The 21,672-nt window shown below is 41.4% G+C and overlaps 1 protein-coding gene across 1 annotated transcript in view; it reads right to left on the reverse strand.

Moving 5' to 3' along the window:
• The window catches only part of LOC128705845 (uncharacterized), a 234,015-nt gene that overhangs the window by 21,231 nt on the left and 191,112 nt on the right, over window positions 1-21,672 (reverse strand). The window contains exons 3-4 of the mRNA XM_053800964.2: window positions 16,867-17,023; window positions 215-324 (exon numbers count right to left, since the gene is read on the reverse strand). Of these exons, the coding sequence (XP_053656939.2) occupies window positions 215-324; window positions 16,867-17,023 (267 nt within the window). The remainder of the gene's footprint in view (window positions 1-214; window positions 325-16,866; window positions 17,024-21,672) is intronic.

Below are 21,672 nucleotides of genomic sequence, written 5' to 3' on the forward strand. Positions count from 1 at the left end.
GAAACGCGCATATGAGACAGATTACATATTTATTAAGTGGATATTTTGCCAACCAGCGACTTTATCAATCCACTTTCAATAATATATCTTCTAATTACCTCGGGTGTCTTTCTTACTTAGGAAACCTTCTGCAGTTCTACTCTGGTCTCGTGTTATTATGTTAAGATAAATGACTGAGAAAAGTTATGTTCAGTGGAATGTATTTATAAAATACCTGCTGAGGTGAGCATCTACAGCGGATCTTGGCAAGGACGGCGATGAGCACCACCGCTACTAGCGTCAACAACGTCCCCAGAACCACTGACACTACGCCGTCACCTGTAACTACACAAACATCATTAGATCTTTGTCTTCACCACAAGCACCACCACTACAACTACTTCCATTGTTATTCCGGAGGTAGAAATGAATGTGACACCCATTACCCTCGGCAGAGTAATTAATTGGTAATATTATTAAGTACTCTCCTACTTATTGCCATTTAAAGGACCACCAGTTTAGTATATTTCACTATAAGTGGTCACTTAAGATTGACATCTTTGAAACTGTTTAAAGAAACACGTTAGGAAACACTGGAACACATTTATTAGAAAAGTTTCGGTTCTGAAACTTTGATAACGTCTAACACACAGGTTAAAAATAACAGTAAAAGTAGGCAGAAAGTGGTGTGTTAACGACAAATAGTGACCTGAAAAATGAGGCTTATTTGAGATGAGGTTAGGTAGACAGCGAGGTCACGTGATTCATGTGTTGTGAGGTAGGCTGGGCTTTACCTGGAAGATGACCATGTGCGCCATTTTTTTTAAATTGTCGGTTTATAGTATAAGAAGACACGCGAGCAAACAGTAGGACATACTAATTAGAGAACGTTTCGGTCCTGGGACCTTGATAACTTCTAACAAACAGAGTTTAAAAATAACAGTATATATAGGCGGAGAGTGGGATGTGAGTAACAAATAGTGACCTGAAGAATGACATATCTGAGATGAGGTCAGGTGAACAATGAAGTCATGTGATTCCTGTCTTGTTAGGTAGGTGGTGCTTTGCCAGGTTGAGTTTCATGTATGCCAATGTTTTTCAAATTTTGTAGCTTCCAGTATTATGGTCTATGGTGTCGTGACGGAGATTAGTGAGGCCTCTAGATATTGACGATGTCTAAGACCTTCTTCGGTTAGGACGAGCTGTGCCTTGTTCCCACTCATTTAATGTCCCGTGGAGTCCCTGTGGAGGACATAGGAGTACTTTAAGTCGTTCCTGTTGCTGGAGTGTCGATGTTCATTCAGGCACCCGAAATATTTCTCTTGTTTGCCCTACATATTTCTTGGGATAGTATCCACATGGGACGGTGTAGATGCCTGCTGTGAAAGTTAGGAGTGGGACTGTTTCGTAGTGAGGATGTGTTTATGTTGGAAACATTAATATCACTGGTGATGTTGCCAGTGGGTATTCTTGGCAACATCATCACATGGGAGTACTATGAACTATTTAGAGGACTGTTCCATGTGGGATTTGTTGAAGATAGCTTGTTGAATCTGCAATACCGGATGAAGACAGATGAAAGCTGAAGACGCGTGAAGGCTTGTGTTATGTGATAAATGAGACACCTGTGCAGCATTTGGGTATCTTTATTCTGGAAACGTTTCGCCAGCCAGTGGTTTCATTAGACCAGTGCAGAAAATGATGGAAAATGAGGAGTTTGAGGTAATCAGTCACTCAACCTGGAGTCGATATGTTCATTTCATCAGTCTCGATACAGTAATGTGCATATTAATTGAGACAGTGATGAAATAAGACATTTATTTGGAAAATTAAAGTTTATTTGAAAAATTCATTGCACCGATATGACAGATAATTGATTCAATAAGATATATGACTACACTTTGCTTTCATAAACATTGCTACAAGCTTTGGCATGGAATCGACTAATACTGAAGACATTTTGCCCAGCTTTTCGTCATGGTACCAGGTCCTAATAACAACAATAATTAGCTACTCGGTTAAACAATCCTGTGTCGTAATCCTGAGTTTGGTTATTTCAACTGGGTTGAGGTAAGGAGAGTTTCCAGGCCAATTTAGAACGTTTAGCCATCTATCTCTCTTCGAAGAATCTCAGCATTTTTCTGGAAGTGTGAGATGGAGCAAGATGCCGCTGGAAAATGCTTTCTCCGTCAGGAAAGTCTCTATCCACAATAAAAAAAAAACAAATGAGTTGCGAGTATTGCGTTATATCTGTCACTGTTCATCGTTCCCTCAACATTAACAAGTAGTCTAGTGCCTTTCCCATTGAAACTACCCAAAAACATCATCTTAAGTGGGTTTTTTTATTTGTTCCCATGTACTTTAAAATGCACCTCAGAATAAACATAATTTTTCTCCATTCATCTGTCGTCCATCTCTTATCATCGAGTGCCCACTGCAACCGTTTTTTCTTCATAGCAGCAGTCAATAATTGTTCTTTACCGACTGTCCGGCAGTTCTGCTAACTTCAAGGACCCTTCGTTAAACATACGAACATAAGAACATAAGAAAGAAGGAACACTGCAACAGGCCTACTGGCCTATGTGAGGCAGATCCGATTCTCCCACCTGCTTAACCCAATGCCTTAACCTAATGAGGTCAGACACGTCACTTAAGGGAGGAGCACTGCATCCGACCTAGCAGCACAAGCTAGTCAGGTCCAACTCACACCCATCCACACCCACCCACACCCACTCATGCATTTATCCAACTTGTTATTACAATTACACAGCGTCTTAGCGTCTATGACGGTACTTGGGAGCTTGTTCCACTCATCTACAACTCTATTACCAAACCAGTGCTTTCCTATATCCTTCCTGAATCTGATTTTTTCCAATTTAAAAACCATTGCTGCGAGTCCTGTCTACGTTAGATATTTTTAGCACGCTATTTACATCCCTTTTATTAATTCTTGCTTCCATTTATACACCTCAACTATATCCCCCCTAATTCTATGGCTTTCTAGACAGTGCAGATTCAGAGCCCTCAGTCTATCCTCATAGGGAAGATTTCTGATACATAGGATCAACTTTGTCATCCTCCTTTGTACGTTTTCCAGTGCATTTATATCCATTCTGTAATACGGTGACCAAAACTGTGCAGCATAATCTAAATGAGGCCTAACCAAAGATATATAGAGTTGAAGAACAACCTGAGGACTTCTGTTATTTATACTTCTTGTTATGAAGCCAAGGATTCTGTTAGCTTTATTGCGAACACTTATGCACTGTTGTCTTGGTTTCAGATTACTACTAACCAGAACTCCTAAATCCTTTTTCCTATCTGCAATATTAAGATCTCCATTATTTAGTTTATTTGTGTCATGATTATTTTCCTGTCCGATATTTAGAACTTTGCATTTGTCTATATTAAACTGCATCTGCCACTGCTCCGATCACTGCATCAGTCTATTCAAATCATCCAGGAGTGCTCTAATGTTCTCATTAGAGTGAATTGGACTGCTTATTTTGGTGTCATCAGCAAATTTGCTTATGTCGTTATTTATTCCCTCATCTATATCATTAATGTAGATTGTGAACAACAAGGGGCCCAACACTGACCCCTGTGGAACACCGCTTGTGAAGTGCCCTCATTCTGATTTCTCCCCATTTATGCATACTCTCTGCTGCCTATTTGTTAACAATGCCTCAACCCAGGAAAAAATTTCTCCTATTCCTTGTGCCTTAAGTTTCCTCAATAGCCTTTGATGTGGAGCTCTATCAAAAGCTTACTGAAGTCCATATACACAATATCATATTAATTACCATGATCTACCTCCTCAAATACCTTAGTGAAGAAAGTTAGTAAATTCGTGAAACAGAAAAATACTAGCGAAATTCCAAGAATAATAGATTATGTAGAACAGGACGATAATAAAATATGCATGATTGCAGTAACTAGTGAAATGGTCCTCAGACAAACAGAGAAATTAAAACCTAACAAATCCCCAGGTCCTGATGAACTGTTTGCAAGGATGTTAAAGGGATGTTAAGAGGAACATAGCTTACATTTGGCTACTCTTTTCAATACATCACTACAAACTGGCATAATAAATTAGTAAATTTGTAAGACAGGAACGCCCCTTTGTAAAACCGTGCTGAGATTCATTAATCAATCTGTGCCTATCAAGATGGCTACGAACTGCCTCGGCAATTATTGATTCCATAAATTTTCCCACTATGGAGGTGAGGCTTATTGGTCTATACTTCGAAGATAAGGACCTGTCACCTGCTTTGTAAATACGTATTACATTTGCCATTTTCTACTTATCAGGCACTATGCCGGTTTGTAGTGATAGGATGAAAAGATTAGCCAAAGGTATGCTAAGGTCCTCTTTACATTCCTTTAACACCCTTGCAAACAGTTCATCAGAGCCTGGAGATTTGTTAGGTTTTAATTTCTCAATTTGTCTGAGAACCATGTCACTAATTACCGCAATCGTGCATAATTTATTATCGCCCTGTTCTATATAATCTATTATTTCTGGAATTTCACTAGTATCTTCCTGAGTAAAAACTGAGAGGAAGTAGGAACTGAAAATTTCAATACTGAACTGAGATACTCTTAAGTGGACGGTCTATCTTGTCCCTAATCTTACTTCTGTATACCTGAAAGAACCCTTTTTTTTTCTTTTTTTTTTTTACACAGGGTTTGACAAGGTTAAGGATCCCTAGCTTTATTGACAAGCTATTTACAGGTTAAGGATTCCTAACTTTATTGGCAAGCTGAAAGCTGTTACCTACATCAGCTCATTTGAAAGTATTTTTATTGTTATGAGACATACAAGTAGGGAACAGGATGAAGTTGGAGCAATCTGTGGGCCAGCATTTTCATTTGATCAACAGACTTTATGTCATTGACATCATTATGCTGTACGAATGTGTTCCAGACTCGAGTCATCCTGGGTATATATGATCTCAGATGATGTTCTGGAGAAGGGTACAGCCAGAGTAAAGTTGCTGCTTTCTGCCCGTCTTGTGGCATAAAAGCTTGTTTCACGCTGTCCTCGAAGTGGATCCAAGTGTGGTACTTTGACAATATTTCCCTTGTACATAACAGTAAGGCCACCCACATCCCTCCTGTGTTGAAGGCTCTGCTGAAATGACAGATCTATCCAGGATGGGTCCAGGCGAGAGATGAGACGTCTTGCTCTGTTTTCTACTCTGTCGAGCAGTCGCAGATGAGAGGGGGGGGGGGCGGCAAAGCAAGAAAGTGGAGCATACTCAAGGTGTGAGCGTACTTGTGCCTCGTACAGAATCTTGCAACCCCTACTGTCAAGCCGATGTAAGATACGGCGAAGTGCTGTAAGGGGGCCGTAGGGCAAAATCTGTAACTCTTTTGTTTACCGTCCGATTTTCTCCAGTTTTGGTGCACAAGACGAAGTGTTTTCACTCTTTCTTGAAAATATTTATCATAAATATACCTCAAACAACAACTGAGAAAAGACTGATTTACTGAAAATGCCCTCGTGGCCAAATTTTCTCTTATATGGGACTACGTAAGGTTGTTTGGACACTTGGTGCCGAGAGAACAATGCTTATACTTATTTTCTGTTACTCCTTTTCTCTAAATAAACTTATCTTTATTTCACAAAAAAATAAAGTTTGTTAGTTCCTGGAATATTGTAAAAAAATCTGCCCTTTACTCCCACATAACTCCCAAAGTATTTGGAATATTTCCAAAATTTGTCAACCGGAATATAGAGAAATCATTATTCTACAATTTCTGTGAGTATTATATTCCATTTAATTAAATAATAAAGGAAGAATTTTGGACATTAGGTGAATAAGTTACTTGCGAGATATCGGCCGGGAGCGCCGGCCGGCCCCCGTCTCAAAAAAAAAAAAAAATCGCGAAAATCGCGTTTGTTTGGGTGTATTTCTTAGTAAACTGATGTTTTCTAGTGCAGTTATCCACAAAACACCGTTTTCTCTTACTCAGAGTCCAAAGAATACGACATGGAGAGGTGTAACTCAAATAATATCGAAATATTCCCGATGGTCTTTCGCCATATTATGGCCTATTTTATTCAGTCTAGAGTATATAACATGTTTGTATGTTATTTAGTGTTTATTATATCATATTAGATCAATTCTGATAGACAAATAAGCCGTAGAGTTGATATATAAGCGTAATAATGAGTGATTCCTGCTGGCACTCTCGGGAGCGGGAACACTGCCGAGCGTCCCCTGTCTGGTTCCCGGTTGTCTCTAAGTCTACGGATAAGTCCCACCTAAGAGATAAGATAAGATAAGATTTCGTTCGGATTTTTAACCCCGGAGGGTTAGCCACCCAGGATAACCCAAGAAAGTCAGTGCGTCATCGAGGACTGTCCTTAATCTTGTCCCCCAGGATGCGACCCACACCAGTCGACTAACACCCAGGTACCTATTTGCTGCTAGGTGAACAGGACAATAGGTGTAAGGAAACGTGTAGGAATTTCCACCCGCCGGGAATCGAACCCGGGCCCTCCGTGTGTGAAGCGGGAGCTTTAGCCACCAGACCACCGGGCCACCACAACTGTTTTATGATGCCAAATAGTCAGTTATTATATTAGAAAGAATAATGCAAGAAAAAGCGATAAAAAACAAGGAAAAAACTCCAAAAAATATACGGGCCGTGAGCAGACTCGCTACCAACATTGCCGTCACCATACCTGATATAAATGACTATAATTTCTTGTAGAAACGTCGTAGAACATTCATTCTGGTACTATTGTGTTGCCAAAGAGTTGAGCTATTTTTCAGTATATATAACTCAATTTTCATATTTTCTCGAATTTTGGGTGAGCGCGCGCGGAAATTTGCCCTACAGCCCCCAGTAAGCTTCCTGGTTGCCTTGTTTGCAAGATTTACAACATGGTTCTTCATGATTAGTTTGGAGTCAAATTTCACCCCAAGGATATCAACTTCTTCTCCAGGTGCCAACATCCTCCCATTGATCCTTACTACTGCACCAGCATTACCATCATGGTGCCTAGAGACAATCATCATTTGCGTTTTCTCAGGTGCAAATGTTACTTGCCATCTATTTCCCCAAGCTGTTATAGCTCTTAGCTGGTGATTGATGTAGCTGAGAGCAGATGGCATTTCTTCTCTTGGATAAGTGAATGTCAGTGTACAGTCGTCTCCATATGCATGGGATTCTGGGATGAGATGAAGAAGGTCGTTGAAGTAGAAATTCCATAACAATGGTCCCAGTACCCTTCCTTGTGGAACACTTGCCCCAATAGGATGTCCTGCTGATTCTGTTCCATTGAGAACTACCCTTAGAGATCTACCATGAAGGTAATCACTGAGGAGACATAGTGTAGAGTCTGCAATTCCCAGTGCTTGAAGTTTTGCTAAGAGGCCCTGGTGCCACACCCGGTCGAAAGCACCAGCAATGTCCAGTGCTACCACACAGCTGACTTTGGATTCATCCAGTGACTGGTGCCACTTAGTGGAGAGGTTTAACAACAGATCAGCAGCAGAGTAACCTTTCCAGAAACCATATTGACGATCACAAAGTAATGAGTGGCAATCAAAAAACTCTGTCATTTGTCATGAGATTATAGTCTCAAGGATCTTACCAGTGATTGACAGGAGTGACACTGGTCTGTAGTTGCTGATTTCTGCTCTGCTCTTCTTTTTGTGAACAGGGACTACATTTGCCTCTTTCCACAGAGAGGGCCATTTTCACTGTCCTAGGCAGTGCTGAAAGATGCGAGTTAGAGGTGCTGCTAGCTGGTCTGCACATCTTCTCAGCAATCTTGGGCTCAACTTATCTGGGCCCACAGCCTTTTCTTGGTCAAGCGATTTAAGAAGGAAATGCACCGCCTCCTGCCTTATTGTCACCACTGACAGTTTTGACACAGTTCTTGCAGCTAGCCAAGGAGGGTCCCTGGCTGGATCAGGAACTTGCATTTTGGTAGCAAAGTGTTCGGCAAAGAGGTCCGCCTTCTCTGGACTACTATTAGAGGTGGTCCCACTCTGTCGATTTAGAGGTGGAATGAGTTCATCAGGCAGATAACCTTGTCTGTCCTTGACCAGGGACCACCAGGTTTTGGAGCCTACCCTACCTGATGCTAGCTTTCTTTTTGTGTCCACCTCCCATTTAGCTGTGGCCTACTTTTGTACTTAACCCGTTTGCCTACAGGCTTGCCTGTGCAAGTTCCTGTTATAGGTGGTAGGATGTCTCTTATACCTTCGCCATGCCTTGTACTGAGCAGCAGCAGCCTCTCTACAACGAAAGCCAAACCAAGGCTGATCTGTTGGCTTCGTTACATATTGCCGGTGAGGAATGTGTTCTTGTTGTAGATTAAGGGTGTGTCCAGTGAAAGCTTTCACTTGTTTGTCAGCATCCCCTTGGAGAAGAGCATTCCAATCGGTGGTGGCGAACTCAGAGCAAAGGGGTGGCCAATTACCTCTTCCCCACACATAAGTTGTGTGTGTGGACTCCTCACCTCGTTCTGTTTTTCTGTCTTAAAAGCAGCCTTGTGGTCAGATGATCCAACGTTGCCGAGGGGCTGACAAGTGACTATACCTTCTGCCAGATCACTCGCTACTGGGTCAAAGGAAGAGCCAGAGATGTGAGTAGGGAAATCAAGAAAGTTTCTCATGTCCAATACCGCAAGAAGGTCATCAAAGTCCCTCTGTATAAGGTGTTGGTTGAGGTCACCAACAATTATGATGTGGACAGTTGCGCTGGAACAGAAGAGAGTCCACATTTTCCATTAGGAAGTTGACGGGGTCTGCATGTTGCCACTGAGGTCTGTACATTGCACATGCTAGTACAGAGGTACTAATGTTTATGCGTAGCTTGAAGAATATCATTTCAATAGAGTAGGAATGGCAGCATCAATGTGCTGGGCATGTACACTTTTAGAGAAGCACAGAGCAACACCTCCTCCTTGTCCTTGCCTGTCTCTTCTCATCCATGAGTTGTAGCCAGCAATTCTTGCAAAATCTTCTGGAGTCCTGTCGTCCAAAAATGTTTCAAAAACAGCTATCATGTCGGGACGTCGAGTGTTCACAAAACTGTTTGTGAGCTCTCCAACATTAGTAATGAAAATTCTAACGTTGGCCGACAGGATGCTGATAGACTGGCTCCTCATGATGTATTCAGCTTGAGGTGGTGGGTATGTAAGGCATGTAAGGTGCCTGCCCTTGAGAGAGGTAGGGTACTGAGGCAGCTGCAGGGATGTAGGTCTGTGGTCTTGTATAAGGCACAATACCACCTGCTGGGCTGAGATAGGAGTAGCTGAGTGGGTGACGTGTGAGTGTGTTCACCAATTCAGAGATCCTGCTGGTTTGTTCCGAGAACAGGTCTCTAAACAGGTGGTCCTGTCTGTCAAGTTCCTTTTTCTTCCGACACTGGTCCTCCTGATGTCCTTTCTTGTAGCAGTAATTGCACCTGGTATCTCGCAGGCATTTGTTGGCGGTGTGCCCCTTCAGGTGACAGTGAGAGCACAGCCTAGGTACCTGGGAGGGTGGACTATGATTTGTTGCACCTGTGTTTTGCTGATTTGTCCTCAAGTTCTGCCGCTGGGACTGTGTTAGTGGAGGGTGAGACGGCTGTAGATGTCTTCCTCCTCCACGTCCTCTTCCACGTCCTCTACCCCGTCCTCTACCAGTTCTGACAGATGTGTCCCTGCTGTTCGTACTTTGGCGCAGTAGGTGATCAGGTGCAGTGATAGTTTCCTGATTATTAACTGCACCAATCTCTGGTAGAGAAACTCCTGACTCAGAACTTGCCAATGAAGCACTGCTGCCAGATGCTGGAACAGTGTCAGCAGGTGTGCTGACAGGTGTAGGATCAGAGATGGTGTGTGCACTGTCTAGTGGACTGGCAGTGGCTGAAGCAGAGATGTCAGGTGTAGGAGAATTAACAGATCCAAGGCTTCCTTCATTGCTGGGAAGAGGATTTGTTCCCTCTGTGGTGGTCAGAGGAATTGTGTTAGAATTCCCAAAAGTAGTGTTTTGAACTCTGTCAATCTGTGGGGCCTTAGCGATGTCAGAATTCCACCAGTTATTTACCCCTGAGTCTTTGTCAATAGTGTCACCATCAGCTGAGCCACTTATGTCACTTGATGTAGGCTTGCACTGGCCTTCTACAATAGCTTGAAGGTTATCTAATGATTTGAGGAGCTCATGAAGTGCTTCCCTGTGATGGATTATCTTAGCTGCGACTTTACAACACAGCTCATGAGGGCAGTCTTGATCTTTGGACAGGAGTCCCTGAGGTAGGACTTCTGAACCTTCCTCCTGTAGCTCCAGGCTTGTATCCACATACACCACGGGATTATGGATATCCTTCAATTTTCTGAAATTTTCAACCTGGCTGCAACAAAATTCTTCTTCTGGAATGCAATCTGTGTGGCAGTAGTTGGAACAAGTAGGTTCCTTACATCTAAGAAGAATTTTGTCCCTTGTGGTATACCCACAAACACTGTAGTAACTACTGGGACAATAGCCAAATAGCGTAGATATTCTTGCTATTTTGCGATGTGAAGTCATCCCAGAGGAGGCTTGTAATGAGGTTCACAGGAGAGGGTGGGTGATGGTATCGTAGGGGTGTTTATAACGCGGTGGGTAGTGAGGGAGGGTGAGGGCAGGCAGTGGGCCGACAAACTGGAAGTATTGCCTTCTCACTATCACTTAATAAACACTGTTTATGCTATCCACTTTTTCACTAAAGGAAGATGTTACACAAATCACTATGTTGCATTGTACCAGTCACGTTGTTATAAAGCACCAGATGCTAGTACATAGCACAAAAGACATATAATATTAGATGCTCACTGTGAAGGCAATAGTGACGTCACTCCTAAGGCCTGCCGCTGTCCCCTCACTCACACCATATCTTCACCATGCCACACTTAAATATCACTGATATTGCTTATATTCACTTCAATGGAAGAGTTGGCTTACTTGTACTAATGTGTTGTAGGTAGTACTACGTCACTGAACAGTTTTTGTCCTCACCAACCCTCTTAGTTAAGTAATATTAAGAAAGTTTGCGGAGCACACTGTGACACGTCCTCACTCCCTCTCTCTCCCTCTCTCCCTTTCTCTCTCCCATTCTCTCTCCCTTTCTCTCTCCCTTTCTCTCTCCCTCCCTCTCTCCCCCTCCCTCTCTCCCCCTTTCCCTTTCTCCCTCTCCCTCCCTCCCTCTCTCTTTCCCTCCCCCTCTCTCTCTCTCTCTCTCTCTCTCTCTCTCTCTTTCTCTCTCTCTCTCTCTCCCCTTTTGGGTTAGTCTTTGAATCCCTTGCGACCTCATAATCCGTTTTTGCTTTTCTTATTCCTTTCTTTATTTCTCTCTTTAATTGAATATATTGAGTTCTTAACTGCCCATCCCCTCTTTGATACGCCTATATATGCCTCTCTTTTGACCAATGAGATGTTTTAATCTATTGTTCATCCATTTGGTATCATTTTCGTTAGATCTAATTTCCCTTCTTGGAACAAAGATTGTCTGGGCAGCTAGAACTATGCTCTGTAAAACGTCATATTGGCAACCAAGATCACCTACCTGACCCATAATCTTGTCATCCCAATTTAGCCCACCCAGGTAATTTTTCAGTCCCATGAAATCGGCCAAACGAAAATCTGGGACAGAGATTTGATTACAGTTATCTGGGGAATTCCATGATATATTGAAACTAAGTGATTTGTGATCACTTTCCCCAAGCTCATCATTAACCTCAAGATTATTAATTAGTGATTCTTCGTTGGGAAAAACCAAGTCAAGCAGATTGTTTCCTCAAGTTGGTTCTGTCACAAACTGTTTTAAAAAGCAATCCTGAACCGTAACAAGAAAGTCACTAGACTCAAGATTTCCTATCACATTGTTCCAATCAATTTGTCTAAAGTTAAAATCTCCCATTAACACAACATTTTTGTATCTAGACGCCTTATGAATTTCTTCCCATAACAGCTTATTGTACTCCCTATTAAGGTTTCGGGGCCTAAAAATCACACCCAAAATTAATTTGTCTCGATCCTCGAGAAACTGTAGCCAAACAGATTCTGTGTCCGATGTTTCTAATCTTATATCATGTCTAAGAAAACAATTTAAATTATCTCTGACTTACATCGCCACTCCACCACCATTCCTGTTGACCCTATCAGTGTGGAATAGTTTATAACCCTGTATGTTGCATTCAGAAGGCATTTTCCTATCTTTCAGGTTGAACCAAGTCTCTGTTATAGCAATAATATCTATATTACCTGCGCTTGCACATAATCTTAGCTCATCTGTCTTATTTCTTAGACTCATACTATTTGTTTAGTAAACTTTAAGGGAGCTAGTCACTTGTTGCCTTCTACTATCTCTCTTTGTTTGTTGATCAATTGCTTTGCCTTTACTAGCCACTTTATTTTGAATATTGTCTTTTAAACATATCCCTGAGGTATCCTGGTAATATCTGCTGTTTCCAACAATATTACTGCAGCCTGATAGTTTCCCACAAATATCCATACCTCTATAATCTATCAATTTAAAGTCCTAGACAAGTCATCAATTACCCCCTCAATCGAATTGGCTAAAGCAACCACTCCATCCCCAGAAAGATGAACCCCATCCCTTGCATACATATCACGTTTGCCATAGAATTTGTCCCAGTTATCAATGAATGGGATATCGAGTTCCTTGCAGTACATGTCACGCCAGCAATTTATACCAATTGCCCTAGACATCCATTCATTGCCTACTTCCTTTCTAGGCAAGATGCTACATATGATTCGGATCCCACTTAGACCCGACTATTTCTACGGCTGACCTGTACTTATCCAGAAGCTCCTGTCTCCTGCCCTTCCCAGTGTCATTATCCCAAACACTATGACAGATAATGGGCTTGTTCCCATTGCCTGACATAATATTATACAACCTGCTGACATGTCACCAACACCAACAGTTGAAGAATCAATATTTATGCCAGCTGAAGCAAAATCTCTAGATCTTTGTTGTTTTTTTGGGGATCATTCACACTATTTTATATGATCACCTTTTCATCGTGAGGTGTTGTCTTGCGTTTTGTTACACATCTTATTCGACTCAGTGCTCGACTATCACTAGTGTCCTCAGATCTCTTTAGAATCTGATCAGCAGTTGACTTTGCTAGGCTCAAATTTTTGACGATCTGTCTGATACTCAAACCAGCATGTTTCCTAAGAGCTACAATACTTGCACGTTTCCCAGTTGTAACATCTACTTTGAATTTCAGCGGTAATCATGAACCGAAGAGCAGAATTTAGCGAAACCACACCGACTCATGGAACACGTTTGCAGGAATAGCCTTAAAGAACAAAAGGTGCTGTAGCACTGACGAGAGTTGCTGGGTAACTCCACAGCTGGATGGTGGCCAGAAGTAAGTAGCAAACTCTTTTGAAAGGAAAAGAAGCCAGACTACATTATTTAAGCCAGAGACTTAGACATATTATGATATAAAAAAATTACACCTCCCAATTAATTTACACACTAATGTACAGGAAACAAGTGGAGAAACCCACTAGTGGAAGTAGATCGTGTCTATAGGTTACACATGTTTTTGAAGAAATTCTTGCAACGAGATCCCAAGGTGTTGCTGTGTCTGACAGAGTCTGAATAAATGATTTAGGGAACCGACAAAATAATAAATGAGACACTTGTACTACATTTGGGTATCTTTATTCTGGAAACTTATCGCCAAACAGTGGCTTCTTCAGTCCAGTGCAGAGAAAGATCGAAGATGAGGAAGAGTTTGCGATAATCAGTCCCTCAGCCTGGAGTCGATGCGTTCAGCCCATTAGTTTTGGTGACTCCGCCTACCACTGCTCCACCTTTCTCTCAGCAGCATATAAGCTCCATCTCCACGAATATCCTGCATTTATATAAAAGATTGATTGACTGAGCACATCGACTCCAGGCTGAGGTACTGAATACCTAAAACTCCTCATCTTCCATCTTTCTCTACATTGGACTGAAGAAGCCACTGGCTGGCGAAAAGTTTCCGGAATAAAAATACACAAATGTTTCACAAGTGTTTCATTAATCATCGATGTGAATAGAAGTGTATAAGATCGTCCTTGTTGGTAGTTTTTTTATACACTTTGAAGTGAAGGTTGTCGGTGTATGGACACCTGTACAGGAGGACATTGATTAAAGGAAGTTGACCGTCTTTCTCGAGTACCAGTGTAAACCTAATTGATGGTTCGACACCGCTAACCTTGTTGAGGAGGGTCTAGACATTGAAACGTCTGGGATTGGAAACCAAATTATCGTCAACTTAGCCGGGAAATGATGTTGGGAGTGATGGTGCTGAAGGTCTTGGTCTCTAGGCTCTAAATGAAGAGGTTAGCGAGAACTGCACTAAGCGGGCTCCCCATCGCTGTCCCAAAGCTTTGTTTGTAGCAATTATCCTGATACTTGAAGTGTAAAATTAATTAGACTTAATTCTTTCAATAATAAATCTACCATACACTTTACCATGTATACTCAACAGACTTATCCCCCTATAATTTTGGCACTCTCTTTCGTCCCCTTTGCCTTTATACAAAGGAACTATTCATGCTCTCTGCCAATCCCTAGGTACCTTACCCTCTTCCATACATTTATTAAATAATAGCACCAACCACTCCAAAACTATATCCCCACCTGCTTTTAACATTTCTATCTTTATCCCATCAATCCCGGCTGCCTTACCCCCTTTCATTTTACCTACTGCCACACGAACTTCCCCCACACTCACAACTGGCTCTTCCTCACTCCTACAAGATGTTATTCCTCCTTGCCCTATACACGAAATCACAGCTTCCCTGTCTTCTTCAACATTTAACAATTCCTCAAAATATTCCCTCCATCTTCCCAATACCTCTAACTCTCCATTTAATAACTCTCCTCTCCTATTTTTAACTGACAAATCCATTTGTTCTCTAGGCTTCCTCAACTTGTTAATCTCACTCCAAAACTTCTTATTTTCAACAAAATTTGTTGATAACATCTCACCCACTCTCTCATTTGCTCTCTTTTTACATTGCTTCACCACTCTCTTAACCTCTCTCTTTTTCTCCATATACTCTTCCCTCCTTACATCACTTCAACTTTTTAAGAACTTCTCATATGCTAACTTTTTCTCCCTTACTACTCTCTTTACATTATCATTCCACCAATCGCTACTCTTCCCTCCCGCACCCACTTTCTTGTAACCACAAACTTCTGCTGAACACTCTAACATTACATTTTTAAACCAACCCCATACCTCTTCGACCCCATTTCTTATGCTCTCATTAGCCCATCTATCCTCCAACAGCTGTTTATATCTTACCTTAACTGCCTCCTCTTTTAGTTTATAAACCTTCACCTCTCTCTTCCCTGATGCTTATATTCTCCTTGTATCCCATCTACCTTTTACTCTCAGTGTAGCTACAACTAAAAAGAGATCTGATATATCTGTGTCCCCTCTATAAACATGTATATCCTGAAGTCTACTCAACAGTCTTTTATCTACTAATACATAATCCAATAAACTACTGTCATTTCGCCCTACATCATGTCTTGTATACTTATTTATCCTCTTTTTCTTAAAATATGTATTACCTATAGCTAAACATCTTTCTGTACAAAGTTCAGTCAAAGGGCTCCCATTATCATTTACACCTGGCAACCCAAACTTACCTACCACACCCTCTCTAAAAGTTTCTCCTACTTTAGCATTCAGGTCCCCTACCACAATTACTCTCTCACTTGGTTCAAAGGTTCCTATACATTCACTTAACATCTCCCAAAATCTCTCTCTTCCCTCTACAGTCCTCTCTTCTCCAGGTGCATACACACTTATTATGACCCACTTTTCGCATCCAACCTTTACTTTAATCCACATAATCCTTGTATTTACACATTCGTATTCTCTTTTCTCCTTCCATAACTGATCCTTCAACATTATTGCTACCCCTTTCTTAGCTCTAACTCACTCAGATACTCCAGATTTAGTCCCATTTATTTCCCCCCACCGAAACTCCCATACCCCCTTCAGCTTTGTTTCGCTTAGGGCCAGGACATCCAACTTCTTTTCATTCATAACATCAGCAATCATCTGTTTCTTGTCATCTGCACTACATCCACGCACATTCAAGCATCCCAGTTTTATAAAGTTTTTCTTCTTCTCTTTATTGGGGAAACGTTTCGCTATGCAGTGGCTTCATCAGTCCACTACAAATCAGAAGGGTGTAAGGGGAGGAGGAGTTTGATACCTCAAACTCCTAAAGTAGGAGAAACTTTTAGAGAGGGTGTGGTAGGTAAGTTTGGGGTGCCAGGTGTAAATGATAACGAAGCCCTCAGCCTGGAGTCGATGTGTTCAGTCCATCAATCTTGTAGAAAGTACAGCATAGGGCCATAGACGTGGCTTATATACTGTAGTCAGGTGAGGCGAAGCAGGAGGAGGCAGGGTCATAGTAGTACCATCCACTAGTCGAAGTAGGTCACGGGATCTTCATACAAATAATTCCCAACCTTTGGACAAAGACCTACTTCGACTAGTGGATGGTACCACTACGACCCTGCCTCTTCCTGCTTCGCCTCACCTGACCACAGTATATAAGCCACGTCTACGACCCTATGCTGTACATTCTACAAGACTGATGGACTGAACATATCGACTCCAGGCTGAGGGACTGATTACCTCAAACTCCTCCTCCCCTTACACCCTTCTTATTTATATTGAACTGATGAAGCCACTTTGTGGCGAAACTTTTCCTCAATAAAGATTCCCATATGTTGCATAAGTGTCTCAATCTTCAACTTTTCGTCAGGCAGGTTTAATGTACACTTCTCTCAACCTATCAACAGCCTTTATTTGGGTTATGGAGTTATGCAGCATCATTTTATACTAACCTGGGTGGGACACTTGGGCAGGCATGACAACGTAAGTAGGATTGTCCTTTAGTTTGTGTACCAGGAAGAATGTGTCACCAGCGCGACCATGAACTTGCAAATAGTTGTTGTAGTCATCCAGTTTGTCTTCATAGAGTTTCTCGTCACCTGCCATCACCTGCCAGCACACGATTTCCGCTTATTATAATGATGATGATGATGATGATGATGATGATAATAATAATAATAATAATAATAATAATAATAATAATAATAATAATAATAATAATAATAATAATAATAATAATTGTCAAAGAGGCCTTTACCTAACAGACACTAATTAATGAACTGTTTCATGAGCTATGATATACGCTAAATACCAGCCATCGTGTATCTAGCCGATATAGTGGAAGCCGCCTTTTCACGATAGGGCTGTAGAATATCCGGAAACTATTAAGATATTTTACTGACTCACATGGAGACATTTAGGGTACCGGATGTAGAAGTTACTTATTCCATTGTCTTCCAGAGGATATCTAACAACACCTGATTAACTGAGCCATTGATCTATACTGGAGAACTTAGAGTAATTAATGCCGGAATTATCCAGCAATTTTTCCCCCACACGATTATATGTAGTTTGTCCCCAGGACCTGTTACATGTGAATGCTTCTGGTGCCCGAGATTTGGATCTCTAAGTCGAGCACAATTACCAAATAGGAGGCCTACAGAAATAAGATGTCTGTATTCCTAGACTAACTCGAATATCTAACCTACTTTATTATACTAGGTTATAGCTGACTAATAGCTTAATTAAGGTTCAAGTTAGAGGCGCAGAAACACAGTTACCCCTCAGCAACCTAAGCTGGTGAAGGGGAATCTGAAGCAATTCTAATCCCCAAATATCCCCTGCGGCGTATATCACACACCTTCATAGGCATGCCTTCCAGACCAGCGAAGCAGATGCTCTGAGTATAAGGAGTGGAGCCCCTTTGTTATTCTAGGAACTTGGTTCAAGCAGCCAATCACAAGGAAGCTCAACAATGTTGTGAAGAGATGATAGAGTCCCGTGGAGCAACATTGACAGATTTACCTCTAATTATGGTACAAAACGATTCTCACCGTGTTTCTTGCTTGTAAATTGCCTTTCTGTATATATCCTCTGTAAATATTGTACATTAGGGAGCACTGAAATTTTGGTCAAAGCTGCGCTTTTCAGACATTTTTCCATATGTATATCTTAGATTCAGTGACAAATATAAAGTTAATTGGTTGAGGTTTAGTCTACAGCATTTGCGATTGAAATTTTGTAATATATCTATATTACTGAGCAGCGCAGAGCTGTGATTTATTTACTGTATCTATGTACTCTGCAGTATTTTTAAACATTAACTTACTTTCTCTCTTTTCAGATGCTCTGATTACTTATATACTTTACTACTAAGATGGCTACAGTGTCAACGAGGAAAGCCACGAACATACATTGTTTGGCCATGACAGTGTTCTTCCAGTGAACAAACTTCCGTTCAGAGGCGATATGTTAAGGAACTGTTGGTGATATAAATATGATGAAGGAAAGTTTACTGATGTTACAGTGATTATCAAGATAACAGCTAAGGAATGTTCTGAACTATGACAGAAATCAACTGCAGACAGAAAGACTATTCCTATTCTCAGCCAGAAAACTAATGAGGAAAGAATAAGAAAATTGTACAGTAGAGGAATAGAGTTTAATAAGATCAAAAATGTCTCAAAAAAGCTACATTTCAGGAAGAAATGAACGAGTTGTTTGATATATGTAGTTGTTTGTGTCCTGCTGCCGCATGGCAAGATGTAGGCCGGAAAATAAAGTAGTGTGACTGATACCACCTGACCTGTAATTGTGATGTGAAAGTTTCTAAACGTGAGGTACAGTTCTTCCTTGACCAGAGAGGCGATAGGAAGTTGAAATTTGGCTGTGCTGACATGACAGTAATGAGGATGTGGGACAGAGTGATGGTAAAAAAAAGAGCAGGATGCAGCCAGAGCCAGGAAGAAGCTGGACGAAAGACAAAGTGGACTGGCAGCTGGAGAAGTTTTTGGTTCTGACGATAATTCAGATGATACCAGAGATAGCCCTTCTGTCAATACTAATGCTGACTATGTCTTGAGTGGTCTGACTGCCAGCAGCTCACAGCAGAACAGACCAAGACTCGCCACAATGGCAGCCACATGTGACCGATACTTGATCAGTGAATATGCTGGAGCTGCTGTTGATTCTGCCACTTTAATGGACTGTGGCATTATCACCAAGGACGACAAAAGTCAAGTTATTGGACCACAGAAGTTATGAGATGCCAGACACAAATATCGAATGGAGAGGCAAGAAAATTAATTAGCAAACTTGCAAAATATCACATCACTGTATTTTGATGGTAAGAAGACTTCCACTCGTGTAATGACAAAGAATGAGAAGACCAAGAAATGGAGTCCAAAGTTAGTGGTGAAAGATCATTACGTCATCATGGTGGAGCCCGGCACTGAATATCTCACTCATGTGACTCCCAAGTCAGGCCATGGAAAGGAGATTGCCAAGACTATTCATTTTTGGTGGAACAGAAACTAACTCGGCAGCCTGTTGTATGTGTTGGTTGTGACGGAACCAACATAAATGTTGGAGCTGACAATGGCGCTATTAATCATCTTGAACTGTGGTTTGGTTATCCAGTACATTATTTCATCTGTCGTCTTCATGGAAATGAGCTGCCATTCCGAGCTGATGGTAAGCCAAGTGGTCCTGAGCATTGGAGAGATCCCATTGGTAAACAAATCAAGGATCCTCTGTCTGAGTTACCAGTTACTGCTTTCCAGCCAGTCAGTTCCACTGATTTCCTTTCTCTGAATGACAAGGTAGCATAGAATCTGTCCTGGGATCAGAAATACTTGTATAGGATTTGAAAAGGAGTGATCACAAGTGTGGTTGATGATGACTTGGCTGCTCTTGAAGCAGGTCCACTGTGTGTGTCAAGGTGGAATACTTTATGGAGAAGGACCCTTAGGATGTATGTGGCAACATCAAGACCCAATCAGGAGCTGAAAAGAGTAGTCATCATGATTTTGAAGTTCAGTGCTCCAATGTGGTTCCACATCAAGCCGAAACCTTATGTCACACACGATCCAAAACGTCTTCCAGTCACTGCAATTTATGTGACATTTGAACAGTGAAGAAAAGAAAATAGTAAAGAAGACTGTCCAAAGAAATTCCTACTTTGCTCACACAGATCAGCTGCTTTTTGGTATGTGCGCTGATGAAGACATGATTGTGAAAGACAAAGCTGTCTCAATGATAAGAAAAATTAGAGAGGAGAATCAACAGACAGAAGAAAGTGCTGAGAGCTTTGATGAGGATGAGAAGATTCTTCTGATGCTGTTGACAAGGACTTGTTAATCTACACTGATGATGAGGATGACAGTGATGATGAAGAGAATGACAATGTGGCTCCTATTGTCAACTCAAGAAAAGTAGTGATTCCTAAACTAAAGTGGCAAGAAAAGAACTATCATTTCATAATTGGAAGACTGAACTCAAAACTGAGCCTCCTTTCACTGCTTCTCTATCAGATCCACAGGTTCTGAAAATTATTGGGACTCCACTGGAGGTGCCCAAGTGACCAAACAACACTCAAGCTTTTGAGAGAGGGATCAAACTGATGACTGTAGCTTGTACTGAAGTGACTGGACAGAAGGCAACAGATGGATGTATCAGGCAAAGAATATTTTCCATGAAAGTGATGCCCAAGTTCCGCACCAGGAAAGACTTCACTTATAACTTGTAATAGTTGAAAATTAAATAGTTGATGATTGATATAACCCATGTACATTTCATTATTCAATCTTCAAAACCAAAAATGATATAAACCATGTACACTTGATTATTATCCCAACAACCAACAATTTATAATTAATTGATTTCAATGGTGTATATTTGACGAAAAGTCGATCGCGATGCTGCAGGGTAAATGGGCATGAGATGGTCCGAAATTTTGCACACAAGTTTGTTGTGACCATACAAATAATGCTTGAAAAGTGCAGCATGCATCTCTAAAATTTTTATATTTTTTCAATGCTCCCTATTGTACATATACTTGCTCGTTCCTCATTTCTACCTTGGTTATCGTACTACAACCAAGTATGCAGGCCACAAGACTACCCCTGTGTTCGTAATACATGCCCTTCCACACTTACAATGATTTCTCATGTATAAGATTGGAAGCATGGGTGATGAATGTTGCAACGAAGAGAAGGCTGGAGGCAGTGGAGATGTCATGTCTGAGGGCAATGTGTGGAGTGAATATAATGCAGAGAAATCGTAGTTTGGAAATTAGGAGAAGGTGTGGGATTACCAAAACTATTATCCATAGTGCTGAGGATGGGTTGTTGAGGTGGTTCGAACATGTAGAGAGAATGGAGCAAAACATAATGACTTCGAGAGTGTATAAATCTGTAGCAGAGGGAAGGCGGGGTAGGGGTCAGCCTAGGAAGGATTGGAGGGAGGGGGTAAAGGAGGTTTTGTGTGCGAGGGGCTTGGACTTCCAGCAAGCTGCGTGAGCGTGTTTGATAGGAGTGAATGGAGACAAATGGTTTTTAATACTTGACGTGCTGTTGGAGTGTGAGCAAAGTAACATTTATGAAGGGATTCAGGGAAACCGGCAGGCCGGACTTGAGTCCTGGAGATGGGAAGTACAGTGTCTGCACTCTGAAGGAGGGGTGTTAATGTTGCAGTTTAAAAACTGTAGTGTAAAGCACCCTTCTGGCAAGACAGTGATGGAGTGAATGATGGTGAAAGTT

Source organism: Cherax quadricarinatus, chromosome 3, assembly GCF_038502225.1.
Source record: "Cherax quadricarinatus isolate ZL_2023a chromosome 3, ASM3850222v1, whole genome shotgun sequence".
NCBI classification, from domain to species: Eukaryota; Metazoa; Arthropoda; class Malacostraca; order Decapoda; family Parastacidae; genus Cherax; species Cherax quadricarinatus.